Below are 24,032 nucleotides of genomic sequence, written 5' to 3' on the forward strand. Positions count from 1 at the left end.
ATTTTAGATTACTGGGGCCCAGCATGGATATATGTTGGGGTCACAGCATGTTGGCATTTTTGTTTCAGTGATATACAACATTCCCTACAACTAACTTTAGCTTCTACACTAAGCTGTTGTAGTAGCCATGAACATCAAAGCACAAGTTGTCAAAAAGGTATGAGAAACTTTACGACAAGTGAAGATTTTTTTAAAAAGATCAAGGAAGGAGCAAAAATGGTTGTTGTTGACCATTAGTTCTGGTTAGCCGAAATCAAACGTGTATGTGCATCATCTTATCAAGATTAGCTCTGAAAGTGTTAACGTTTTCAGTGTGACATACATACCTAGCATGCTGCCAGCTATCAAGATGTCAAAGAGAGTGTCAGCATAGCGACGATAATCTAGCCTTGAGCCTGTTGTATCCAGAAACTTGGCTACAGCTTCCAGGTCATCACCAGCTTCATTGAGGCCTTGGACAATTGTATCTCTGAAGACCGTGGGTTCAAATTTCTCTTTTTCATCTAGAAAAGAAAACTAGTACTAGTGTCTTTATCACAGTCAGATTTCCTTTAAGTAGCTGCTTTCAGTGACGGCCCAAGTTCATCTTCTACCTGAGACAGGACACCAAATGCCTCCCCTTGCCTTTTGCAGAGTGCCAATTAAGCATATGCTCCCTCCTCTGCTTTCACAACTGGTGGCCACTAGCATGAAGCCTGAGCCTTTTGGAAGGGCGGTATAAAATTTTTAATAAATAAATAAATAAATAAAATGCCCCTTCTCATGCTCAGGCCAGCAGCCATCAAGGGAAGAGGCAACGGCAGCAAAACTGAGAGATCAGGAGTGGCACAACCACAACAATGGTGGTTGTGCCATTGCTCAGCAAAGAGCTGTGCATGGGGAAATAGAGGGAAGCAAGTGAGGCGGCATCTTTCTGCCATGTTGTCATGCCAAAAATTCACCTCTTGAGGTGACTGTTTTACCACACGTAATGGAAGGGTCGCAGCTGGTTATTTTCCTATTCAGGACATTTATTTAACATGGCCCTATCCACCCCCAGCACAGTACCTCCAGTGACTGTTGCTGGTGTATATCTCGTGTTTCTTTTTAGATTGTGAGCCCTTTGGGGACAGGGAGCCATCTTATTTATTTGTTATTTATCTGTGTAAACCGCCCTGAGCCATTTTTGGAAGGGCGGTATAGAAATCGAAATAAATAAATAAATAAATAAATAATAACACCATAGGTGCCACAGAAATCACCATCAGCCAATTACAAAAAGCAGCTTTACTGGGAACAGCCTATATTCTGCGACGATATCTATAACAACAACAACATTGACAATAAACATTGACAATAAAATTCTGGCATCCCAGGTCGTTGGGAAGGACTCGATGTCTGGATAAAACAAACCAGTCAATAACACCTGTCTGACTGTGTAAAATAATATTAATAATACCAAAATAATCCCAGTGGTAATTGGCACCCTGGGTGCAGTTCCAAAAGACCTTGAAGAGCACCTCAACACCATAGGGGCCACAGAAATCACCATCAGCCAATTACAAAAAGCAGCTTTACTGGGAACAGCCTATATTCTGCAACGATATCTATAACAACAGCAACATTGACAATAAACATTGACAATAAAATTCTGGCATCCCAGGTCGTTGGGAAGGACTCGATGTCTGGATAAAACAAACCAGTCAATAACACCTGTCTGACTGTGTAAAATAATATTAATAATACCAAAATAATCCCAGTGGTAATTGGCACCCTGGGTGCAGTTCCAAAAGACCTTGAAGAGCACCTCAACACCATAGGGGCCACAGAAATCACCATCAGCCAATTACAAAAAGCAGCTTTACTGGGAACAGCCTATATTCTGCGACGATATCTATAACAATTGACAATAAAATTCAGCCATCCCAGGTCCTTGGGAAGGACTCGATGTCTGGATAAAACAAACCAGTCAATAACACCTGTCTGACTGTGTAAACAAGAAATAATAATAATAATGGTGATGATGTCATCATATGCTACTTTCTAGATTACTGGCTAACCTCCAGAGCAGTCTACTGTGGACATTTGTAACATCCACCACCAGCACTAGCCCCTGTGCTGTTCTGCACTCTCCCCAAAGTGTGGGCAGTCTTCCACCCTTGTGCAAGAGTGCAAATACTTTTCAGAGCTCACCCGTTCTCCAGAAGGTCAGAGAGCAGATATGTTGCTTGACCCTCAGCGATACCAGAGTGACAACTCAATCGTGTGAATGGTGCCTGGGCCAGTAACTAGGATGGTTGCTATAATGCTACATTTATGTTCTCAAGAAGACTGGCATAGTGCATGGACGCTAACACCTTAACTCTGTTCAAGTCTTTTCAGTCAAATATTTGTTTGTTTTTGTCAAAAAAAGTCAACATGCACTACCATGTAAAGTCAGAGTAACTAAATAAGTTACAATAACGTTTGCAAACGGGAATTAAATATATTTAACAAGCTTACCCCTCTTCCTAGTTTTGAACCGCTGGCCTGTTAGCACCGGCTTCTGATGCTTATTCATAAAATTTCTGGAGAGGAAAAAGTACAAGTTTTAAGTGACACACATCAAAATCAAGGGAGCATAAGCATTAACCTACAAAAATATGAACTATGTCGCATTAGTGTACAGCAAGTGTTATTACATCTCTGGATCTTTATTCAGGAAAACCATCCATGAAAGTCACAGTTGTTTCAACAAGTATTCAAAGAGCTCTCATGTATTAGTTGCTATCCCATCTTATGAATGGCTGCATCACCTCTACAACTTCCAACCCAGGCACTGTGGTACCGCCTCAAATCCAGGTCAACTCCAGCTTCCCAGTCTCTCCTGAATGCTTCAGTCCTATGTCATCTGTTGTGACACTTGTATATTTAGCATTCAAAGCTTCTCCTACCTCCTTCCCCCTGCCACACGGGTTTGCCTTCTATTTACTCTTTCCAATCGTTCCATCTATGACTGAGCTGCATAACTTTGGCCCTCCTGCAGCTGCTGGCCTGCAACTCCCACTATCCCTTACTGGCCACTGTAGCTAGAGATGATGAAGCCACTGGAGAGCCCAAGTTGGGCAGCCCTGATCAGTCTCCTCCTCTCTTGTATACCCTGAAGCTTATCACAGCCCTACCTTAATCTGTAGCCTTGCAACCAAACATGAACCAAACATCCCTTAGCAAATGTAATGGGGCTTTTCTTCCCCAAGCTACTTTTTGAGAAGTGTTTTCATACTCATTGTATGGCCAAATACATGTGATCTGGGGTAACATCCCGACTAACTGTGCTTGTGAAAGCAGTGTTCCTTGCCTTCTTCTCCCTACAGCCCCTAATGCGACCCAAGAAGCCATTTCCGGGGGTCAAAGAACACTTGGCAAAAGCATAAGACACAGCATGGTTGGCTATAGGAGAATGGGGAACTCTTAACTACTCAAAATATCTCCACTCAGTTTCTGGGAATTCCCCCTCCCCTTGCAGCCACCAGTGCCACATCCCACACTGTTGCTAAGGGAATGGGAATGGCTTTCAGGCATTCCTGGGAGCTGCAGGAAGAAAGGACAGGGGAAATAGCTTGCACTGGCAGCCACTATGGATGCTAGCACATATTAGCAGAGAGTGCTTAAAGAACAGGTTTTCTGAAACTAGCCAACATTAAGCAAGTCATTAATCACTATCCTGAGCCTCCTGTTTCCTTATCTTCAAGATGGGGATAATATGGTCTACTTTGCAAAGTTATTGTAAAGATTATGGAAATAATGTAAAGCACTTTGAATGAAATGCAGTAAGTATACCGTATTTAAATAAATATTCTTATGCTACTAAACAGTCTAGTTAGTTGGGTTTAAAAAACAGTTGTTTGCTTTTTGGAGTGTCTGAGCACCTGACCGATATGTACTGTATATCTGCTTTCTAAGGAAAGTTACAGTAAAGGACCAGATCAAGAACTGAGAACTGTGGTTCAAGAGCAAAGCAAACTATTATCTCCTTCATAATAGTGATGTGTCAATTTAAGATATGATATTCTGCCTTGTTCCTCATCTGGGGAAAGTGGGAAGGAGCTAGGCAACATCTGCACTGGGCCAAATAATCTCTCAAGGATGTAGGTGGGATTGATTAAGATCACTCAAAAAGGGATAGGGTAGAATTTGGAAATGAGCATAGGGCATGACAGCCAGTCAGAGAGACCAAAAGGTTGCAAGGGAAAGATGCACACCAACAATGTTTGAAAGAGGGACAAAATGTATAAAGTGTTTATACGCAGATATAAGCCTCTGAACGAACATGGGGGAGACTAAGTGCATTACTGCCTTGCATTTCAAGTCTGCACTTCCAATTTTCAAATGACCTCCCTTTTGTCCAGTAGCAGAGCTTTAATTTGAGTCAGAGGTCATAGGGCAGTTCTCCAGAACCTCTCTAAAGTTGGTAGAGTTTAATTCTAGTAGGAATCATTTGGTTGTGAAGACATGCAAACACTTTTCACTCACCACTCTGTAATTATAAACAAAATAGCCACTCAGAAGAAGGAATACTAAGTCAGACTAGCATCATCTGACAGGCTTTAGCCTTGACATATTTCAGTTCAACATGCATCACCGGAGAACAAGGAATCAGTGGGGGTGGGTGGGGGAGGAGACAGAACAGACCGATACACGCTAAAAAGAACAGAACCTCTCCTTCCGTCTATACTGGCATCTACATTTTATAAACAACAACAAAAATTCAACCTTGAGAATGACTGAGGTTATCAGTTGGCAAGAGCCAGTCTATACAAGGTGAAATGTTTGGTTCGAACAAAGTGAAACACACACCCATTCCCATAACACCATTGTGAGCAAAGGTTTTAAAAAAATGTTGCTTGCCCATTGAAACCATATCATCTTTTGGCACTTTGTTTAGGCAACACCACCTAAGGGCTGAAATAGTACAAAGCAAGCCAATAAAGAGATGAACAGTCCTCAGTGCAGTAACTCTGGACCCTCCCCCCCCCCAACATAAACATACAAGCAACTGGCATCAACACTTGCAAATCCCTGATGTAGACACACCAGCTGCTTTGACACTTCAGTGACAGGGATCTAAAAATACAGAAGGTGATCTTCCGTAACCTCCGAATCCAAGAAGAGTCCATGTCAAATTGAGGCAACTGCACCAGTGAAGTTTGCTTGCCCTCCCACAGGGAGACTAAGTCTTTAATACATGCCTAGACATCTGCTCAACATTTCTATTTATGCACATTGCTCTTTAGGAGTAGGTGGGCATAGGGCATCTGGAAAAGCAGCTTTTTTCATCATGCATAAACACATTTTCCTAAACACACCCACACACACACCCACACCCTGTGGCAATAGTGGGGGGGGAGGGGCTACCAAAAACTCCCCAAAACCCTAGAGGAGAAACAAAACTCACCACTAGGAGAGGATTTAACAAGTGGAATTTCAGTAGGAGTGTCACTCCAGAGGTTATTAGTACCAGAATAGGATCTGGCATCTTCTATATTTAGCTTTAAATGCATTGCATTCTAATCTGCTTTGGGCAGGCTTTATAAGGTAGTTGCAAAATCACCGGTCAAGGAAGAGCGAACACTGTGCAAGAATCTGCACCCTAGAGAAAGAGCAAAGCAACTAAGGCCAGAAATCTACAACTTTGCAGAGACTAGTATCAGAAAATATTTTTACCCCACCCCCACCCCAGATTTAGAAATATATATTTCTTGGGGGGGGGTGTATACATACATATACACACACACATATATACACACATACATATATATATGACCAACAACCTTATCCTGTACTATTAAAATTTATTGATTGATTTGATTTGATTCGATTCATATACCGCCCATCCAAAATGGCTCAGGGCGGTTTACAGTTAAAACAAACCAATAAAACAGTAAAGAGCTACTATGCAGCCATGTCAACAAGATTAAAAAATAATAATATTTAAAATATTGCAGGTGACATTGGCATATTCACAATAGCTCCTCAGAGTACTGCTCCAAGAAAACATTGTAACAGCAGAGTTAACCTCTGGTAGTATCCCATTAATGTTAATTTTTATGCAAGTTTGAAGTCAGCTGTATTTGTAACTACAGAGACTTCATGTCACCCATCCAATTAGTATAGGGTACCACGTAAGGGAGCTGCTCTATCAAATCCCATGAGCACTGCAGTAGTGAAGGCAGAAATAGCAACAGGAAATAACAGATTTGTACAAGTGCACAGGGTGAAGAAACTCTCAGCCTGGGCCCACAATGGCAGATCAATGTTCATTCTTCTGATTCTGCCACGACACACTGGATGCTGCAGTGTGTGCAGCATTATGTCAAAAAGTGCTTTGTTGATCACTATGCAAATTGATTAGATGTCATGCGGTGTTATAGCTTCATGGTTTTGACTGAGGAACTCATGGCTAGATGCCAGATGCATGAGCAATTAGGAGACAGAAAGCCCGAGAGCAGCATTTCCAGATGAAGGCAAGAGAGCTTGGATTTGACACTAACAATCAAGCTTACTCTTTGGGGGGTGGGGGTGGGGAGGAGGGAGGTCTTACATGCAATACAGCAAACAAATGTCTTAACTGTTTCCTTCTGCATTTCAATAGCTAGCTCACTCTAGAATTCAACAAAGTATCACAAAAACTGGGTTCTAATACCTTAACACTTATACCAAAGCACAGAGATCGCAGATTTCAAATTGCCTGGGGTGTGTGTGTGTGTGTGTGTGTGTGTGTAAGCCTGTATGGTAATGGTACCCCTATGCTTACTGGAAATCTAGCAACTGAAACGAGGTGCAAGATACTGGCAAGGACAGAGTGAAGGGCAAATATTGGTACAGAGGTGAAACCAATTATCTACTGCATGCCATGAGTCATAATCCATTGGGATTATCTGTGTATATATATAGGGAAGAATCTACTGTGATTTATGACAGAAAAGGAATTATAACACAAAAATCTAGAACTGGTCAGAAAAACTACAAAAAACCTGGAAAAAGCAACCAATTTGATACTTGAAATTCATAGGTGAGGAACACCAAGAATGAGAGAGAAGTGATTTTTCACATAGACAAAAGTGTGGGTTTTCTGGAAATTTTTTAATTGGAATTATTTGTTGGAAATTTCAGGAAAAAATCCATTCAATTTTCCCCTCTTTTCAATAAAATTTGCTTATTTCAGAAAAAATGTGCAAATTTTGCAGATGCCCTCAACAGACTGATGTGATTTTGCATGTTCTTTGACTTATATTCTTCGTAGGGAAACCCCATCATATTAATTTTCCATGCTTATGTCAAAGTTTTTCAAGTAGCCAAGTCACTGAACTGAAATATTTCATGGCAGGGGGGGGGGTTCAATGACAACAACTAATGTAGTTTAAAAGTTATACTGAAACAAATTCAAAGCTTTATGTGTAAAATTTTAGAAATTGATATTTTTCCATGGAAAAATAAAGTATGGAAAAGTTTTGCTCCCCACAGTTCTGGGCATAGTGGATGTATTTACTTGCTATTCTTAGCAAATAAACTATTGGGAGTTAGAAACCCTTGCTGCTCATCTACTACAACTACTACTAGAGGTCTACCAGTAGTTCTGTGCATACTTTTTAGACATTATGGCATTCAGTCCTCCAGGAGGGAGTTTACACCTCCTTGCAAAGTGAAAGAGTCAGAACAGTCAGGTACATAACATTGTGCTTATGTTGTGCAGCAAAGTACCATAATTTTGGGTAGGAAGGCCGCAGCGGGTACATTATGAAAAGTTGTTTATTGCTGCCTGCGGCGTATACGCCAATGCAGTTTATGCTAGAATTCCGGATCAAGCTGTAGTGAAATTTTAAGTGTTCAACACAATCGAAAAAAATAATACACGATGTGTCCCCCCCCCCACTAACTGCATGCGTTTACACTGATGTGAGGTTTCCGACATTTTCCAGCCTGTTCTCCTTGCGCGGCATTTATGCCGATGCGGTGTTTCTGCCCAAAATTAGGGTAGACAATATCCAAAATTATCCCCTAACTAAATTTGTAAGTGGAAAAACAAGTGAATGATGTATCACTCAGATTTGGGAGAAATAAGGTGATGACAGGATGAAAGGATGCATCTGGTAAGATGGAGCTTTAGTTTCTTGCCAGTTCTCATCAAGACACTGTAAGTCGATATTTGGATACTCTCATCCTCATTGCATGCAGGAAGAAGGTTCCATATGACAACAAAACCAACACAGACATTCCTGAGCCCTTTAAGAGTCCAATAACTTTCTTTAATCACTCACCCCTTTACTAGGCTTGTGCCCGAAACGTTTCGGCAGCCATTGAAAAGGCCGCCGAAACGTTTCGGGTGTCGGGGCAGATTCGGTGATTCGGCGCCGGCGGGGGTAGGGCTTTAAGGGCGGGGGAGAGTGTACTCACCCCCCCCGCCGCGTTTCCCCCGCCGGCGCTCTCCGAATTTGAAGCCCCTCGGGGCGGCAGCGTTCCTCCTTGCCGCCCCGTTTGCCCCCTCGGCCGGAAGTGGCCGGAAGTTCCGAGCGCGCGTGCGCGCGCACGACGGGCGCACGCGCGCTTGGAACTTCCGGCCACTTCCGGCCGAGGGGGCAAACGGGGCGGCAAGGAGGAACGCTGCCGCCCCGAGGGGCTTCAAATTCGGAGAGCGCCGGCGGGGGAAACGCGGCGGGGGGGGGTGAGTACACTCTCCCCCGCCCTTAAAGCCCTACCCCCGCCGGCGCCGATAAATATCGTGCACATCCCTACCCTTTACTACTGCCATGGTTACTGCTTTCAAAGAATTTCATATTCAGTACACTTTAAGTGGTGCAGCAGGGAAATGCTTGACTAACGAGCAGAAGGCTGCTGGTTTGAATCCCCACTGGTACACTTCCCAGACTATGGGAAACACCTATATCGGGCAGCAGCGATAGAGGAAGATGCTGAAAGGCATCATCTCATACCGCGTGGGAGATGGCAATGGTAAACACCTCCTGTATTCTACAAAAGGAAACCACAGGGCTCTGTGGTCGCTTGGAGTTGGAATCGACTTGCCAGCACACTTTACCTTCTTGACTTATACATTTGCCTGAAAAGAACTTTCCAAACTTGACCACTTGTCTGAAATTTAATTTTATTACATACTTTCAAACAACTACCAGTTAGCACCCCTAAAAGTAAAGCAGGGGAAAGAAAATGATTCCTCAACAACCTATTCTGAATCTCACTTCTGATCACCGACACACATCACATATTATTTATTTATTTTTATTTGATTGATTTCTATACAGCGCTTCCAAAAATGGCTTAGGGCGATTTACATAGAGAAATAATAAATAAATAAGATGGATCCCTGCCCCAAAAGGCTTACAATCTAAACAGAAACATAAGACAGACACCAACAACAGTTACTGGAGGTACTGTGCTGGGAGTGGATAGGGCCAGTTACTCTTCCCCTGCTCAATAAAAGAGAACAGCACGTTAAAAGGTGCCTCTTTGCCAAGTTAGCAGGGGTTAACTGCTAACCTGGCAAAGAGTTATTTGGATTATTATTATAATCCTTGCTATTAGGATTATTAATTTAAGTTTTATGACTTGCTCATTTGAAACCTGAAATTTATTATTAAAATTATGCAGCACAAATATTTAAGATCAAGGAAGTTACTGTGTGACAACATATGGGAGGATGTATCACAGGGCCATGCACAAGCACTTACACTCATGGCTGACACAAGCACTTAGAGTCAAACTATACCTTTAGAAAAGCTATGTGCTACCCTCCTAACTGGGCGAAGGGGCACCTTTTTGGAGCGATGAATCTCTCATATTTAGCAGATGGGGGGGAGCAACTGTCCCTGTTCATTCCAGCATAGTGTCTCTCCAGTGGCTGTTGCTCCCTTGTGTTTCTTTTTAGACTGCGAGCCCCTTTGGGAACAGGAACAGGAACTTTTCTCATTACTTTTGGTATGTACATCACTTTTGTAAACAGTTATCAAGAAACAGTACATAAAATATTGCTAGTCCTCCATGACTGCACCTAAAATGTACCCCAAATCCTCCTATAATGTAGGACGATTTTATGATTATATACCTATGGAAAACTAGCATGCCAGGTAGTGACAAGGTACTTCTCCAACCATCAAGGGTTGGCATCCTGGGGCAGCTGCCAAGGGCTCCTGACTCTTAGGAGAAGCCACTGCTAATCCCAGAGCACCTCTTCCCATGGCCTTTATGACTTTCTCAACCAAAATAGTTGAGCTGTCATCACCCTCTCTCCCATACAATGGACACCTTCTGCAAGAGTCTCCTGTGACATAAACCTTTCAGGGAGAGAACCACCCAGACAGGAGACAGTCCACAGAAGACACTTTGCCAAGGACTCCTTCAAACCTGAAACCAGCCCTGTTGACGATAATACAATTCCGAACCCCTATCCTGCAATAGTGGTCTGTGCATCATATTTTTTCCTGCGTGTTAGAGCAGCACTTAATCTCCCCTAGTTTCATGCCATTGCCATTTCATGCCATTGCTTTCCTCTGTTTGACCACATCATATATAAAGCTCATCACAGTTTCTTAGATTTGGATCTCATTTGCACTACCATCACAATTTCTTTGCAAGTACAACTTATTTATGTCAACTTATATTAGGGGGGGTTGTTCAAGAGAGGCTCATAGTAGGTTGTGCCTGGGGTGCATCAACAAGCTCTCGCTCATTACTGAAATGTCTTGCTCCACAGAGCTATCTCTCTTCTTTTTTTCATGATTTGCTAGAAAAGCTTGACATGCCATGAATGAAATGTATCTGTTAAGTGATGTGTGTTCAGAGGATCCAGTAATTTCATCAACATGGTTGGTTTTCCCTAAAATACATAGTGGAGGAAGAGAAAGAGGATAATTAAAGGCCTGGAGAAACCATTTTTACAGAGATGTCAGCCTACTGTTCCCTAGGCAGTTATTGATGCAATCCTAACTCAATACTCTTTCCTAATAAACAAGCTATTCTGTCAGGTTCTCCACACAAGCAGTGTGGAGAGCCTACAGGGTGTTTGCTGGAAGAACGAGCTTAACCTGCTCTCCCTGCACAAAAGCGGGCAGCTCGCCTTGCGAGGTTGGATTGGCCACCCACACGAGTATCGGCTCCATCACAGAACCGGTTGGGGAGGTGGGAATTGGGGGTCTCTCAGCCCTCGAATGTCCCAGCATGCCCCATGCAAGTGCTGGGGAGCCCCCCGATGGGGGAGGCTTGTTGTAGCCTCCCAGTCAAGCAACTACTGGTGAGTCGCCACAACACGGACAAATGATCAGGAAAATGAGGTTAGCGCAGCACGCACTCTGCTAACCTCGTTTCACAAGTGGGTGGGGATTTAAGGTGGTTTGCTACTGGGAGCAGCAGGAACCAGGTTGGGCTCCCTTAGCTCAGTTTCTGCTGCTTGTGAGAATAGCCTCTATGAGTCCTACTGACAAAGTGAGGTTTACTTTTCCAGGAAATACATGAACACATTTTATGACCTCAGGGAACTGACTGATAAGCTACTTTCAAAATGTAAGCAGACTAACATTTCCTATCAAATTATATGGCAACTCATTAGGCAGGGGGAAAGGGGGAGGCGGGATGAGTGAGGAATTCAGTTTACTCAAGAATTTGACAACCTGATATTTACAGTCAGATAAGCAAATATTAGTTGTGTGCAAATGTATTTTACATTTTAAAGAAAACATTATCTGTGCATACATTTGACAACCAGCATGGTGTATATAAATAGTAATGAGCTTAGATCTGGGAGGAGGACACACAAACATGCACAGCTGGGGAGGATAAGGCTGTACAGGAACAGGAGGAGGGTGAAGGCCTTCCTGGATCCTACTTAAACTCAGCTGCAGCTGATGCAACAGGCTTCTCAGGTTTTGCTTTCCAGCGTCATGTCCCAGGCCTAGGCTTCCTTGAACCCATCTTGCTCTTAGCCAGTGGCAGCTGCTGCTACTGCCACCATCTGAGCTGGGGGTGGGGGGTAGGGGTGGGGGTGGCAGGGCAAGGATGCTAGTTGCAAAAACCATGCCGTTGATGTCATTGCCAATGAGTCTTCTCACAGGTAACAGACACCAAGTGATTTGAGCCACTTAGAGTTGCCATGCCCCCCGAAATTCAGGGTTTCACTCAGATTTTAAGCATCTTGCCCAGATTGCTTAGGCCAGCCAGATTCACCTGGATTTCAGCTTTCATTTAATTTTATTTTTTTTAAGCTAAACTCTAGCCTTTGTAGAAGCTGAGTTATGGAGCAAAACATGCAGTCACTATTCTGCTCAAAAATATTTTCAAACCAATTTACATAATATGCAAATTTTTGATTTGAAAAGCCAGAATATGGCAACCATACAGCCACTCAAATATAGCAGCAGCCAGCACCACTTCCCAAAATGAAAAGAAAACAGCCCATGGCTGGTAAAAAGGTAACCTACAGTGTCCAGCCAGTCAGGGGAGAAAAAGAGGCAACCAATCTGCTGAGGGTGCGGGGGCAAGGAACTTCCTGCTTCCTCCTCTGGCTGCTGCAGCTTCCTTCCCCACTCTGCTACTGGCAGGAATTGCCTGCTAATCAAGGCAATTCCCTCACCTTGTTGCTTTGGGCATACTGTATCACCGCCGCCCAAAATTAGACATAAAAGGGCAAAAGAGACCTATTCTGGGGAGGCGGTGGTGCAGAATGCCCAAAGCAACAAAGTGAGGGAATAGCCTTGAGTTTTTGCTTGCGGGCAAGCAGGAGAAAACAGCTGGGCCCAACTAGGGGTGCGGATGCTCTGTGCCTGGGCCCACAAGTTGGAATGAAGAGAGAACTGAAACAGGACTTCTCCAATTCTCTCCTAAAACTATCTAGTGAAAAAGTGACAGAAATGATGGTGTAGTAAGCTGCTGTGGTCAGATGCTTCTCTGTGTGCGCTTTATCAACCACAGAATCTGTAGAGATGTAGTGGTCTTGGCAACCGCAGTATTCTGTCTTTCTGGAAATTCATACCGTACTCTAAAAGTCTTGGGAATAAGATTATGTTTCTCTATCCTGAAGAGACTCACATTTAAAAAAGAAGCACAAGGAAAGGATGCTGGGGTCCAACTGGGACAATGTAGTGCCCTCCGACCACTAAGAATAAGCGAGTCACCATTTAATATTACATATACCTGGGAAGCTAAGAGCCACCTTTTCAAGTGGTGGTTCTCTTATATTAAGCAGAGGCAGGGCAACTGTCCCATCCAATCCCAGAACAGCATTCTTCCAGTGGCTGTTGCTGGTGTCTATCTTATATTTCCTTTTAAATTGTGAGTCCTTAAGGGACAGGGAACTATCTTCCCCCCCCCCTCACTGTGTAAACCACTTTGAGAACCTTGGTTGGAAAATAGTATGGAGAGCTGCTCTTGTGGTAGGTAGCAGGCATAAACTGTCTCATTTGCTAAGCAGGGTCCACCCTGGTTCTCATTTATTTAATATTTATTTTGTTTTTATTTATTTATTTTTGATTTCTATACTGCCCTTCCAAAAATGGCTCAGGGCAGTTGAATGGGAGACTACATGTGTGAACACTGTACGATATTCCCCTTAGGGAATGGGGCTGCTCTAGGAAGAGTATCTACATGCTTGCATGCCAAAGTTCCAAATTCCCTCCCTGGCATCTCTAAGGGCTGAGAAAGACTCCTGTCTGCAACCTTGGAGAAGTTGCTGTGAGTCTGTGTAAACAATACTGAGCTAGATGGACCAATGGTCTGACTCAGTTTAAGGCAGCTTCCTATATTCTGTCGTCGTTGTCGTCATATAGCTCCACCTCTCTCTCCACAAGTTAAATCAGCTGCTTGCTTTGGAAATTTTTGTTCTAGGAAGTTTCTAGTCATTCTCAAATGCATCAGAATTACAAATAAAGATGTTAGCCTTTAAAGTACCCTAGAACTCTCTTTACTAAGCATCCTGTAAATAATTTGGTATTTATAGAGAAAATATATTCAGTGGCTCATTTTATATATAGCCTGATGGATTCAGATCAGGTTTTTCTTTTTTCTTTTTTAAAGAAAAATAAAGATAAATACATTAAAATTGTAATTTCTTTTTAAATCTAAAATAACCTTCATCCACCTTGGCAGACAGATTATTTTACCTTCATCGGACAGATATCAATAGTCATCTATGTTTACAATCTGTCTTCCTGAGTTCTGATATTCCCTGGCAATTGGAGCTTTATTTCTGTACTGTGCATAGCCTCTATGCATTTTTCCACCCTTGGAAAAATGGGGGAAGAGGAGTTATTTCTGCAATGACCAAAAATCTGCCTTTTCAGATACTTGTCTCCAATACAATACAAATATACACAATGGCAATATTCGGGGGCAAACGCAAGATAAAAATTCACTACAAATAAATAATCTAACCACCACCCAAATTTGGAAGTAACGTATTTTCTGGTAGAAACACCGCATCGGTGTAAACACTTCAGTGAGCGGGGATTATCATCATGCATTATTTTTTTTGGTTGTGCTGAGGAACACTTAAAATTTTACTACAGTTAAGCTGAAAGTTGTATCACAGCCATCCATTGCAGCATAAATCACTGGACACCCATATCCTTGTCAGTCTTAATGCAATGAAAGTAAATGAATGCAAAGAAAGAAAATTAAGACATAAATACTGAATTTTTTAAATTTTAACACATCACATTGCAGAAGTAACTTCCCATTTTACTTCATAGGAAACCTTTTATTTATTTAGCATATCACATTGAGAAAATTATAAACTTTAAATTGTACTCAAAGGAAACCTTCAAAGTCCAAATTATCGCTCTCTGAAATAAAAAGGTTTAACAAGGTCTCATCTAGTTTTTCAGGATCATCTGCATCCTCATCATTTTCATCCCCCTGTGAAATGTTAGTTTCATCGCTTTCAACATTTTCAGATTGTATAAATCACTGAAGTAGTTTTAACAACTTTCCGTGCTTCCAAAACCAGTTTTGTGACCTCACCATAGGTTGCCTAGAGCATTTTCCCGCCATTTTTGTGAATGTACACAGGCCTTTCCTCATCCGGTTTTCCCCAATGCTTTGTTATTTCACATTTAAATGCCTTAATCACAGATAAGTCTAAGGGCTGCAAGATTTGGGTCAAACCACCAGGAATCACAGCTAGCGTAGCCAATACCTTTTTGCATTCATTTTTAACTGAATCCAGTAAATGCACATGCATTGTTATTAAAATACCCAGTAGTTGGAAAAAAGCTCCTTTTCTTTTCCACCAGATTTCATTAAGCCATTCAAACATTATGGCTTCGCACATCCATCCTTTCTCATTAGGATGGATGATTCTCATGAACAACATCTGAAGGAAAATTGCCTTTTGGGATAGTTTTCCCGTTTAAAAATTGATTTTAGTTTGTTTCCATTTGCAGCACAGGCTAATATGCATGTGAAAGATGTCTTCCCATTTCCGGTTGTCACTATGGAAACTTTTTTCTCCTTTTTCATTCACAGTCCTATTCGGGGGAAAGTCAAACACCAGTGGAACTTTGTCCAAAACTATTATTTGTGATTGCACATATTTCCCCTGCTCAATAGCATCTGCAACAAACTTTAAACACACCAATTTTTCTCCCGCCAGTCCGTCAGCAGCTGCTGTCCCATTGTTGTTTTAGTGCACACAGATAAGTTATTTTACCTCATAAATTTATAGCACCAACACAGGCCACCTTTAAAGTAAGTTATTACCATTTGTTGTGCCATTAATTTTGCTTGTAGACGGTTTTTCACAGTAGAAACTGGCAGTTCTTTTTCTCTCTGCTCTCTAATCCACTCCTCGGGGTTATTCTCCAGATCAGGCCAGGCTGCAACACCACTTCTCCTTGCACGTTTTGATTTTGGTATACTTGCCAGGTCATCTTCTTCCCATTTCCACCAAAAATTGCAGCATTCACCCACTTCAAATTCACAGTCTGCAGCTCTATTTCCAATCTGTTCTGCTCTTAGCACAACTGTCAGCTTGAAACAAGCAGAGTAGCTCTTATGCTGTGTAGGTGCCATTTCCCCCCTTGAATTGGCACCAAAAATCCTGACCGGAATCTCACGTAAACACCACATTGGTGGAAGAGCTTTTCCGGCTTGCTCCCAAATTCACACATAAATGCCACAGGCAGTGATAAACATACTCGCCACAGCATTACTACCAGAATGTACATTACCCTGAAATTAAAGGGTTTTTCCCTCCCCAAGTAATGCATTCTGGATCAGGCTATAGGTAAGCCCCTTAATAGTAACTATGCAGCACTACAATTATTTACCATTACATTCTTAACAACACTCCTACCAATGCTATATTTTATTAATTTCTATCCTGCCTTGTAACTAAAGCAGCTAACAATAAAGTTCAACCATAAGACCCAGAGATTGTCTGAAACCATTTTCTACAAAGACTGGCCCATTCAATTGTTCATATTCCTTAAGGACTGGCCGAACAGGCAAGTTTCCAACAGGCACTTCAGGGCACTGCACAGACTTCCTGGGCAAGTCTGTGCCTGGAAGTCTATTGCCTGGTATCACCTCTAAGATGACCCAAGTCCCTTGTGCCAGAAACATGAGTTTCCATAGGTGACGGCATGCAGAGCTACAAGATGTTGATCTGATCCCCAAGGCTCTTAAAAGATGAGTGGAAACCTGTAAAGGTAAAGTGTGCCGTTGAGTCAGTGTCAACTCCTGGCGCCCACAGAGCCCTGTGGTTTTCTTTGTTAGAATACAGGAAGGGTTTACCATTGCCTCCTCCCATGCAGTATGAGATGATGCCTTTCAGCATCTTCCTATATCACTGCTGCCCGATATAGGTGTTTCCCATAGTCTCGGAAACATACCAGCAGGGATCTGAACCGGCAACTTCTGACTTGCTCATCAAGTCCTTTCCCTGCTGTGCCATTAGGTGGAGCAGGCAATCCTTAAGGTACTTTATTGTAAAAGGTTAGGTTAGGTTAATTTGATTGTTCTCGCCTACTGGTTTACTTCACCAAAAATGGTTCTAAATATGCTTTGTGCAAAGTCTGATCATGCAGGATAAAACCCTTTCAACCCAAGTGCATCTTCTTACTTTAACTACTTTGGCTCAAGCACAGACTTTGCTACAACCACCAGAGTTTGGTGCCAATCTTTCCTTCCTTTCTTCTCCTCCACTTCTTCAGTTATCTACACTGTTTGACCTCCTTTCTGCATGAATATGCTGGCACACACTTGGAGATGCTAACATACCACAGTGACACTATGGCCTTATTCACATGCTCCAATATGTGTATGAGTTTACGATGTACAGATCTATACACAAATACAGTTATTCACACGTTATGTTGAACACAGATACAGCAGGACATTTCTTATCTGCACCATACATTTGAATGGCCCAAGCTCAAGTTCATTTTTAAAATCAAGGTACATACACAGACAGGTACATGTGTACAGAGATCTGTACACTCAGACAATATCATGTCCAAATAGAGTTTATGCCTCTAGTGAATCTAGAACATGGCCTTAGCACCCGAGCCTAAATCATTCAGCAGAACTTAAGGCTGGACATTAATCTTGAGCCCTTGTGGGTCACCTAAGTCAACTTTTTAAAAAAATCTTTTGAAAGTATTTCAAGATCTTCAATTGTCAGCATGGGATTATTCAACATGGCAAATGATATTTTCTAATTATGAAATGGGGAAATAAAGATTTTATAACTGCGTGTTAAAATGTGAGCTTGTGCACAACATTGAAATACACTGTTTAAAATTAGGCTTGTGTGCACTCCAGAGCTTTGTGGGCTATTTTTTCCCACAGTAGCTGCTATTAGAAATAAGATTTCAGTGACCTTGGTCTGGATATTCCCTTGAAGCATTTTTGGGAGCGTATTAGAAAACAATGAAGAGGACTTATAGTAACACACCTCACTTTTTAGCGCTTTTGCTCTGAAGAATGTCATTTGGAAGAGGAGAGGTCTTGTGGTAGCAAGCATGACCTGTCCCCTTAGCTAAACAGGATCTGCCCTGATTGCATATGAATGGAAGACTAGAAGTGTGAGCACTGTAAGATATTCCCTCAGGGGATGGAGCAGCTCTGGGAAGAGCAGAAGGTTTCAAGTTCCTTCCCTGACTTCTCCAAGATAGGACAAGATTTTTTTTATAGGACAAGATTTTTTTATTGAACCAACAAACTACCAAAGCATATAGTACGTTGCCAAAGCACAATTATATACAAAATGGTTGTTTGTACATGATATATCTACAAAGATTTACACACAAGGATTTGGAAACCCACAAGGTTATGAAGTATATGCAGGTAGTACTGTAACTCGGGGGTGGGGGATTTCAAGGCACATCAGGTAATGGGGGAGGGGGGTTATGTCCCAACGTCCATTTCCATAATTTGTCCCATTGCTGTTTAGAAGAGATACGCTTGTCTGTGAGAGATTCTTGCCTGCAACCTTGGAAAAGCCACTGCCAAGCTGTGAAGACAATACTGAGCTGGATACACCAATGGTCTGACTCAGTATATGGCAGCTTCCTATGTTCCTAACTGAGTTCTGACCAGCATATTTCTTCAGTGGCCAGTGAACTTTCTGTGACCATCCATAAGTACACTTTTTATTCTTTCAAGCACTGCAAACAGTTTTTTTTTTAAAGTTACGAATGTTTTCTATTTCTCTTTACAAGTCTATCACAGAAGAAAAATTAGACAGGCACTTAATCTACACACATTTAAATTGGCAGAACAAGAATAATGTCTATTTGTCTTCTTGTAGACAGAATTAATTCCCTCAGCTGGTCAAGCTTATGTTTGCCAACTAAAATATTGCTTACAGTAAACAGAAACCCAGAATACTCTGTACAATTTTTATTTTTCAGTATTCAGCAATACTCCCATGTTTATGTGCTTTTCCAGAAAAGATCACAGAGCCCAGAAGGAAAAGAAGAAATACTGGCACCATTTTGTACACCCAATATTGTTGTATACACTACAGCTAAAGGCTGTGACAAGAGCAGAAACTGCAAGTGTCTGCACTGGGGAGTACATTGTGTTCATTTTATAACATATATGGGAAAAGGGAAAATCTTAGCATACTATAACAGTGAAAAGCTATTGTTAAAACCATAGCTTCTCCATTTGCTCTAAATGAAACACATAGCCTAAAGAAGTAAACCATCTCCCTCAATACACCTGTAATTGCTTTTTTATGAATGACAAAACTGTGAAAAGTGCCATGGTAGAGTCAAAATTGACTTGACGGCACACTTTACCTTTACTTTGATATAAAGTGGCTTATATGTGCAGTAATATATATATGGATTAAGCTGTCTTAAACCACAGCAGACATCACTCACAACCAAGAATAGGCACCCATTTCTTGTAGAGATGGTAAAGTTGTGCCATCGAGTGGGTGTCAACTCCTGGAGACCACGAAGCCCTGTGATTGTCTTTGGTAGAATACAGGAGGGTTTACCATTGCCATCTCCCACACAGTATGAGATGATGCCTTTCAGCATCTTCCTATATCGCTGCTGCCCAATATACATGTTTCCCATAGTCTTACTTTACTTCTAAATGTGGTTAGGACTGAGCTGCATTTAATAGGAAACTTTCTACCATTTAAGAGCAGAATGTAATTCAAATCATTTTAGGTAGTCCAGCTACAGAAAGTAGCATTCAGAAAGCATACTGCTTTACAACCCTCAAATGCCAAGTGGAAATTTCATTAATCCTCAGCTGAAATAAGAGCAGCAAGTGGCTCTCAACTTGTTTTATAGGTCAACTGAAATTCATTCAGGCTGAAGCCTGCAAGCCACCCACAAAACACAAAAGAAAAAATGACACCATATTGAAATCTATTGGACTATTTTGCTGGTTGACTGTGGCCAGATCTTCTACCAGGTTGTTTGTTTGTTTTTTAAACCCATGCGACTGGGCAGGATTGCTTTAAAAATAATCTTTGCTTTTGTTAAGCAGCTGATTTCTCTCCAGAGTTTGTTGTTATTGTGATGGAGAACTAACTTGATATACATAGGAACACAGGGAGCTGCCATATACTGAGTCAGACCATAGGTCCATCTTCCTCAGTATTGTCTACACAGACTGGCAGCAGCTTCTCCAAGGCTGCAGGCAGGAATCTCTCTCAGCCTGACAAAAGCATATATGTTAAAATGGACCCCGGACGCCAGCAACTCTTGTGCCTACCCATCTCTGAATGTAAAAGCGAAGGGGCCCCAGAGTCCAAACTGAAGTGGGTAGATACAGTAAACATTTTGGGGATTGAATATGGGATTAAGGAAAAAGCCGGGGGGGGGGGAATTGGACAGATTGGGAAGAAAAGGTAATGCTTAAAATCACCATGTGGAAAAAATGGAGCCTTGCCATGTACCAGAAAGCGGTTTACATCCGGACTTACCTGATACCCCCAGTGCATAACCTGGTGGTAGTCTATCCTCCCCCACTCAATCTCCTTCAGAGAGTTGAAAGCCAGATCTTCCGTCTAGTATGGCACACAGCGTTCTTCCCTTTGGCCCGTGCGGTAGCATTTAAGGAGGTTGAGCGGGGAGGCCTAGCCCTACCTGCCCTGCAACCCTATTTTGTAACTGAATTCATGTCCTACAATTTTGGAAACTGGATTTTCGTGAATGTCCATGATATGTCCAACCTCCTGCAAAAAACCTGGGTCTCGCTTTTCACTCTGCGTTGGCGCAAGTCAGCATGGGGCATAGCATGGTGGGGGAAAGGATCTTTCAATGGCAATATCACACAAGTATTAAAAAGAGAACACCCAGACTACTTGAGAGATTTGTTATTCACACTTAAAAAATGGAAGGTTGAACCGGATCTATTTAAAGGATCCTCCTCAATTAAGCAGCTAAGGAAAACAATTTATGGAGAGATTCTAGAAGTGGGTTTCTTAAAACCTGATTTAGAACGTAAACGCTACAAACACCGCACTTCACAGTACTTGTTGCAACCCGATCACCCTATCACTCTCTTTAAAGAGAAAAAAGTCCCTTTCCATTTATGGGAAACAAGGTGGTGCTTATACCATCAAGTACTACCACTTAATGTGGCTAAGCCATGGCTCCCAGAGGACCAGCAAGAGTGCCCTAAAATCACCGGCAAACAGAAAGCTAGTGAGCTAGGCAAAACATTCAGGGAAACCCACTCACATTTCTTAAAAGAGTGTGTGGTAGCCAAAAGAGTGTGGCAGGGAGTAAGCAAGCTGTTAGAGTGGCCTGATTTGGAAAAACAGACTTGGGAAGAACTAACCTCGGGTTTGAGCAATAGAACCTCCTTTCGAGGTCCCAGAAAGAAACCTTCAAGGAAACGGGACAGAACGGGTGCCCCCATACTAGGGAACTGGAACGTTCCCCTTCTCGTAATCAGGTTAGTAAACTTGTATGTCATTTATGCAATGCTCCTGCATAGGAATAGGGAGGGAAGACGTGACCAAGAGGTTCATGCAGATGAGACAGTAAATCTCTTCTGGAAAAGTTTGTATGGTTATGTGCAAAAAGACAAGAGTATCTCTTCTAAACAGCAATGGGACATGATGTGCCTTGTAATCCCCCAGCCCCGAGTTACAGTACTACCTGCATATACTTCATAACTTGTGTGTTTCCAAATCCTTGTGTGTAAATCTTTGTAGATATATCATGTACAAACAGCCACTTTGTATATAATTGTGCTTTGGCAACGTACTGTATGCTTTGGTAGTTTGTTGGTTCAATAAAAAAATCTTGTCCTATTAAAAAAAATCTTTTCTTATCTTGGAGATGCCAAGGAAAGAACCTGGAGCCTAGATGCTCTTCCCAGAGCAGCTCCATCCCCTCATGGGAACATCTTACAGTGCTCACACTTCTAATCTCCCTTTCATATGCAACCAGGGCGGACGCTGCTTAGCTAAGGGGACAAGTCATGCTTGCTACCACAAGACCAGCTCTCTTCCCTTAAAGAACTCAAATCTCCAGTTACAACAAATACAACAAATATTTATATACCACTTTTCAACAGAGGTCCCCAGAGTGGTTTACATAGATATAAAGAAGATGGCTCCCTGTCTCCAAAGGGCTCACAATCTAAAAAAAGAAAGACTGCAAAGGCCAAGTTGAAGGCACATCATCCTGGACACTTTCCAGATTGCATGCGATCAGTGTTGCAACAGATCCCTTAAGTGTGCTTCTGTATTGCCTGTGTTTTGACATCGCAGCCCCCTACTCTGCAAGGAAGGTACCATTCATATTTCTGATGCTTTCTTTTGGATTTTATCTTTGCATTATAATGCTACAATGTTACAAGTCCATTGCAAAAAAAGAAATAAGAAAGCTATATTTTCCCCTCAGTGCCACAAAACGTTGCCATTTACACCACCTTTAGCAGTGTGAGGTTCGCAATCTGGAAAATGCCCTGGTGAGAATCTATCTATGTGGTTGCTAAGAGTCGACACTGACTTGACGGCACTTAATCAATCAAAGACAGACACCAGCAACAGCCACTAGAGGGATGCTCTGCTGGGGCTGGATAGGACCAGTTGTTATCCCCCTCCTAAATAAAGAGAGTCACCACTTTTAAAAGGTGCCTCTTTGCTCAGTTAGCAAGGGACAACAGAGTAAAAAGTATGCTGGCCTTGTACCATAATAAAGATGATTGATTGAACAGAGTAAAAATGAACTTGCACAGAAGCTGGATGACATTAAATACTTTTTAAAATGTTCTTTTGTTTAAAAAGTTCTTTTTTTAAAAAAACCAAGAGGCTTACACCTGTAACCCCTACGCAAGCTAAATCATTAGTCACTACCAACTTTAAAAAACACATGTTTTAAGCCACATTGCTTTCCAGATTCTAAACACGCTACTACTACCTTTTTAAAAAAATAATTGTATAAACAGAGAGAAACGTTTCGACATTCTTAGCCTACAATACCCCCCGCATTCAGGGCAAAGGTTGAGGAGGTCTTCTGAACTTCAATGGCGCCTCTGTAATAAAGCTGCGTACACAACAGCAGCAGCAGCCGCCGCCCCCTCCTCACACAGATTTGTTGAGCCGCTCCAGAAGGGAGTCTTATCCTAACTACGGCAACCAAGAGGCAAGCAAGCTGGAGAGAAGAAGGCCACCCCGCAGCCCCAGCCCGCCCTTCCAAAATGAGCTCTAAAAGAATTGCAGGAGCGTGCCTACTGTGTCGAGGCCAAAATGGGGCGGGCGGGGGGAGCGAGAGATGGAACGTCTGAATCGGTCTCATTGGCGCCCCCGCTGCAGAACGCGTCCCTCTAAGCGCAACTCTGCTGAACACCGTGGAGGACCGTCCGAATCAGTGCCAAGCTGCAGAAAGTCTTCTCCCCAGAACCGACGGGTTTTTGCCTTCCAGGCACCACCAGAGAGGCGCAAACCCAGGCTTCTCACTTCCAGCCCTCATCCCGAAAAGAAACAGGCACTTCATAAGCTCCCCACCCTAACCTGCTCCCAATTCTCTCCTGTCACCTTGCTACAGGAAAATTCGCTCCCCGCGCTGTCACCTCACATTTAACCAAGCCAAGAAGCCACCCGCACTCCCGGGGTCCAGCGACGGAAAAATGGAGCTTCCGCGCATACGAAGCTTTGCTAAGTTACCTGCTTAGGACGGCAGCCCACAAGCTGAAGCAGAGTCTCTCCCGCGCTCTTTACGCCCTTTAAAGACAGGACTGTGTGCATACATCATGCTGCTGCTGCTGCCTCTGTGGTGGCTTTGCAGCCCCTACCCAGGTATTGTTCCCAACCTCACTTCCTTTCACCCTAACCACCACTCCATGCCCGGCAAACGTTTACCTCTCTCGGGGTAGTTGCTCTTGCCTACGGAGAAGAAGCAGGACAACGGCAGCAGTACTACAAGACAATAGAGAAGTGGTGAAGGATAAATACATTGACATACACACAGCGGAGGCTCGGACCCCGCCTCCTTCGCCACCCGGCCGTACCACTGTATCCCACGAAAAGGGGGGGGGGAGAGAAATCCCACAAAATAAAAAGAAACGGTCCATATTCCCGCAGCGTTCGT

The 24,032-nt window shown here is 42.6% G+C and overlaps 1 protein-coding gene across 4 annotated transcripts in view; it reads right to left on the reverse strand.

The window, feature by feature from the left end:
• BZW2 (basic leucine zipper and W2 domains 2) overlaps positions 1–23,953 on the reverse strand; it is a 54,815-nt gene extending 30,862 nt beyond the window's left edge. The window contains exons 1-3 of one of the 4 annotated variants that reach the window (XM_053258863.1): positions 23,804–23,951; positions 2,482–2,546; positions 327–503 (exon numbers count right to left, since the gene is read on the reverse strand). In XM_053258863.1, the coding sequence (XP_053114838.1) occupies positions 327–503; positions 2,482–2,546; positions 23,804–23,904 (343 nt within the window). In that variant the 5' untranslated portion in view covers positions 23,905–23,951. Of the gene's footprint in view, positions 1–326; positions 504–2,481; positions 2,547–15,717; positions 15,976–23,608; positions 23,744–23,803 lie in introns of those variants that run through there. The other 3 variants (XM_053258865.1, XM_053258866.1, XM_053258864.1) reach the window with 3 other exon arrangements.
• Between the last annotated feature and the right edge of the window lie 79 nt (positions 23,954–24,032).

This window comes from Hemicordylus capensis, chromosome 6 (assembly GCF_027244095.1).
Source record: "Hemicordylus capensis ecotype Gifberg chromosome 6, rHemCap1.1.pri, whole genome shotgun sequence".
In the NCBI taxonomy this organism is placed as follows: Eukaryota; Metazoa; Chordata; class Lepidosauria; order Squamata; family Cordylidae; genus Hemicordylus; species Hemicordylus capensis.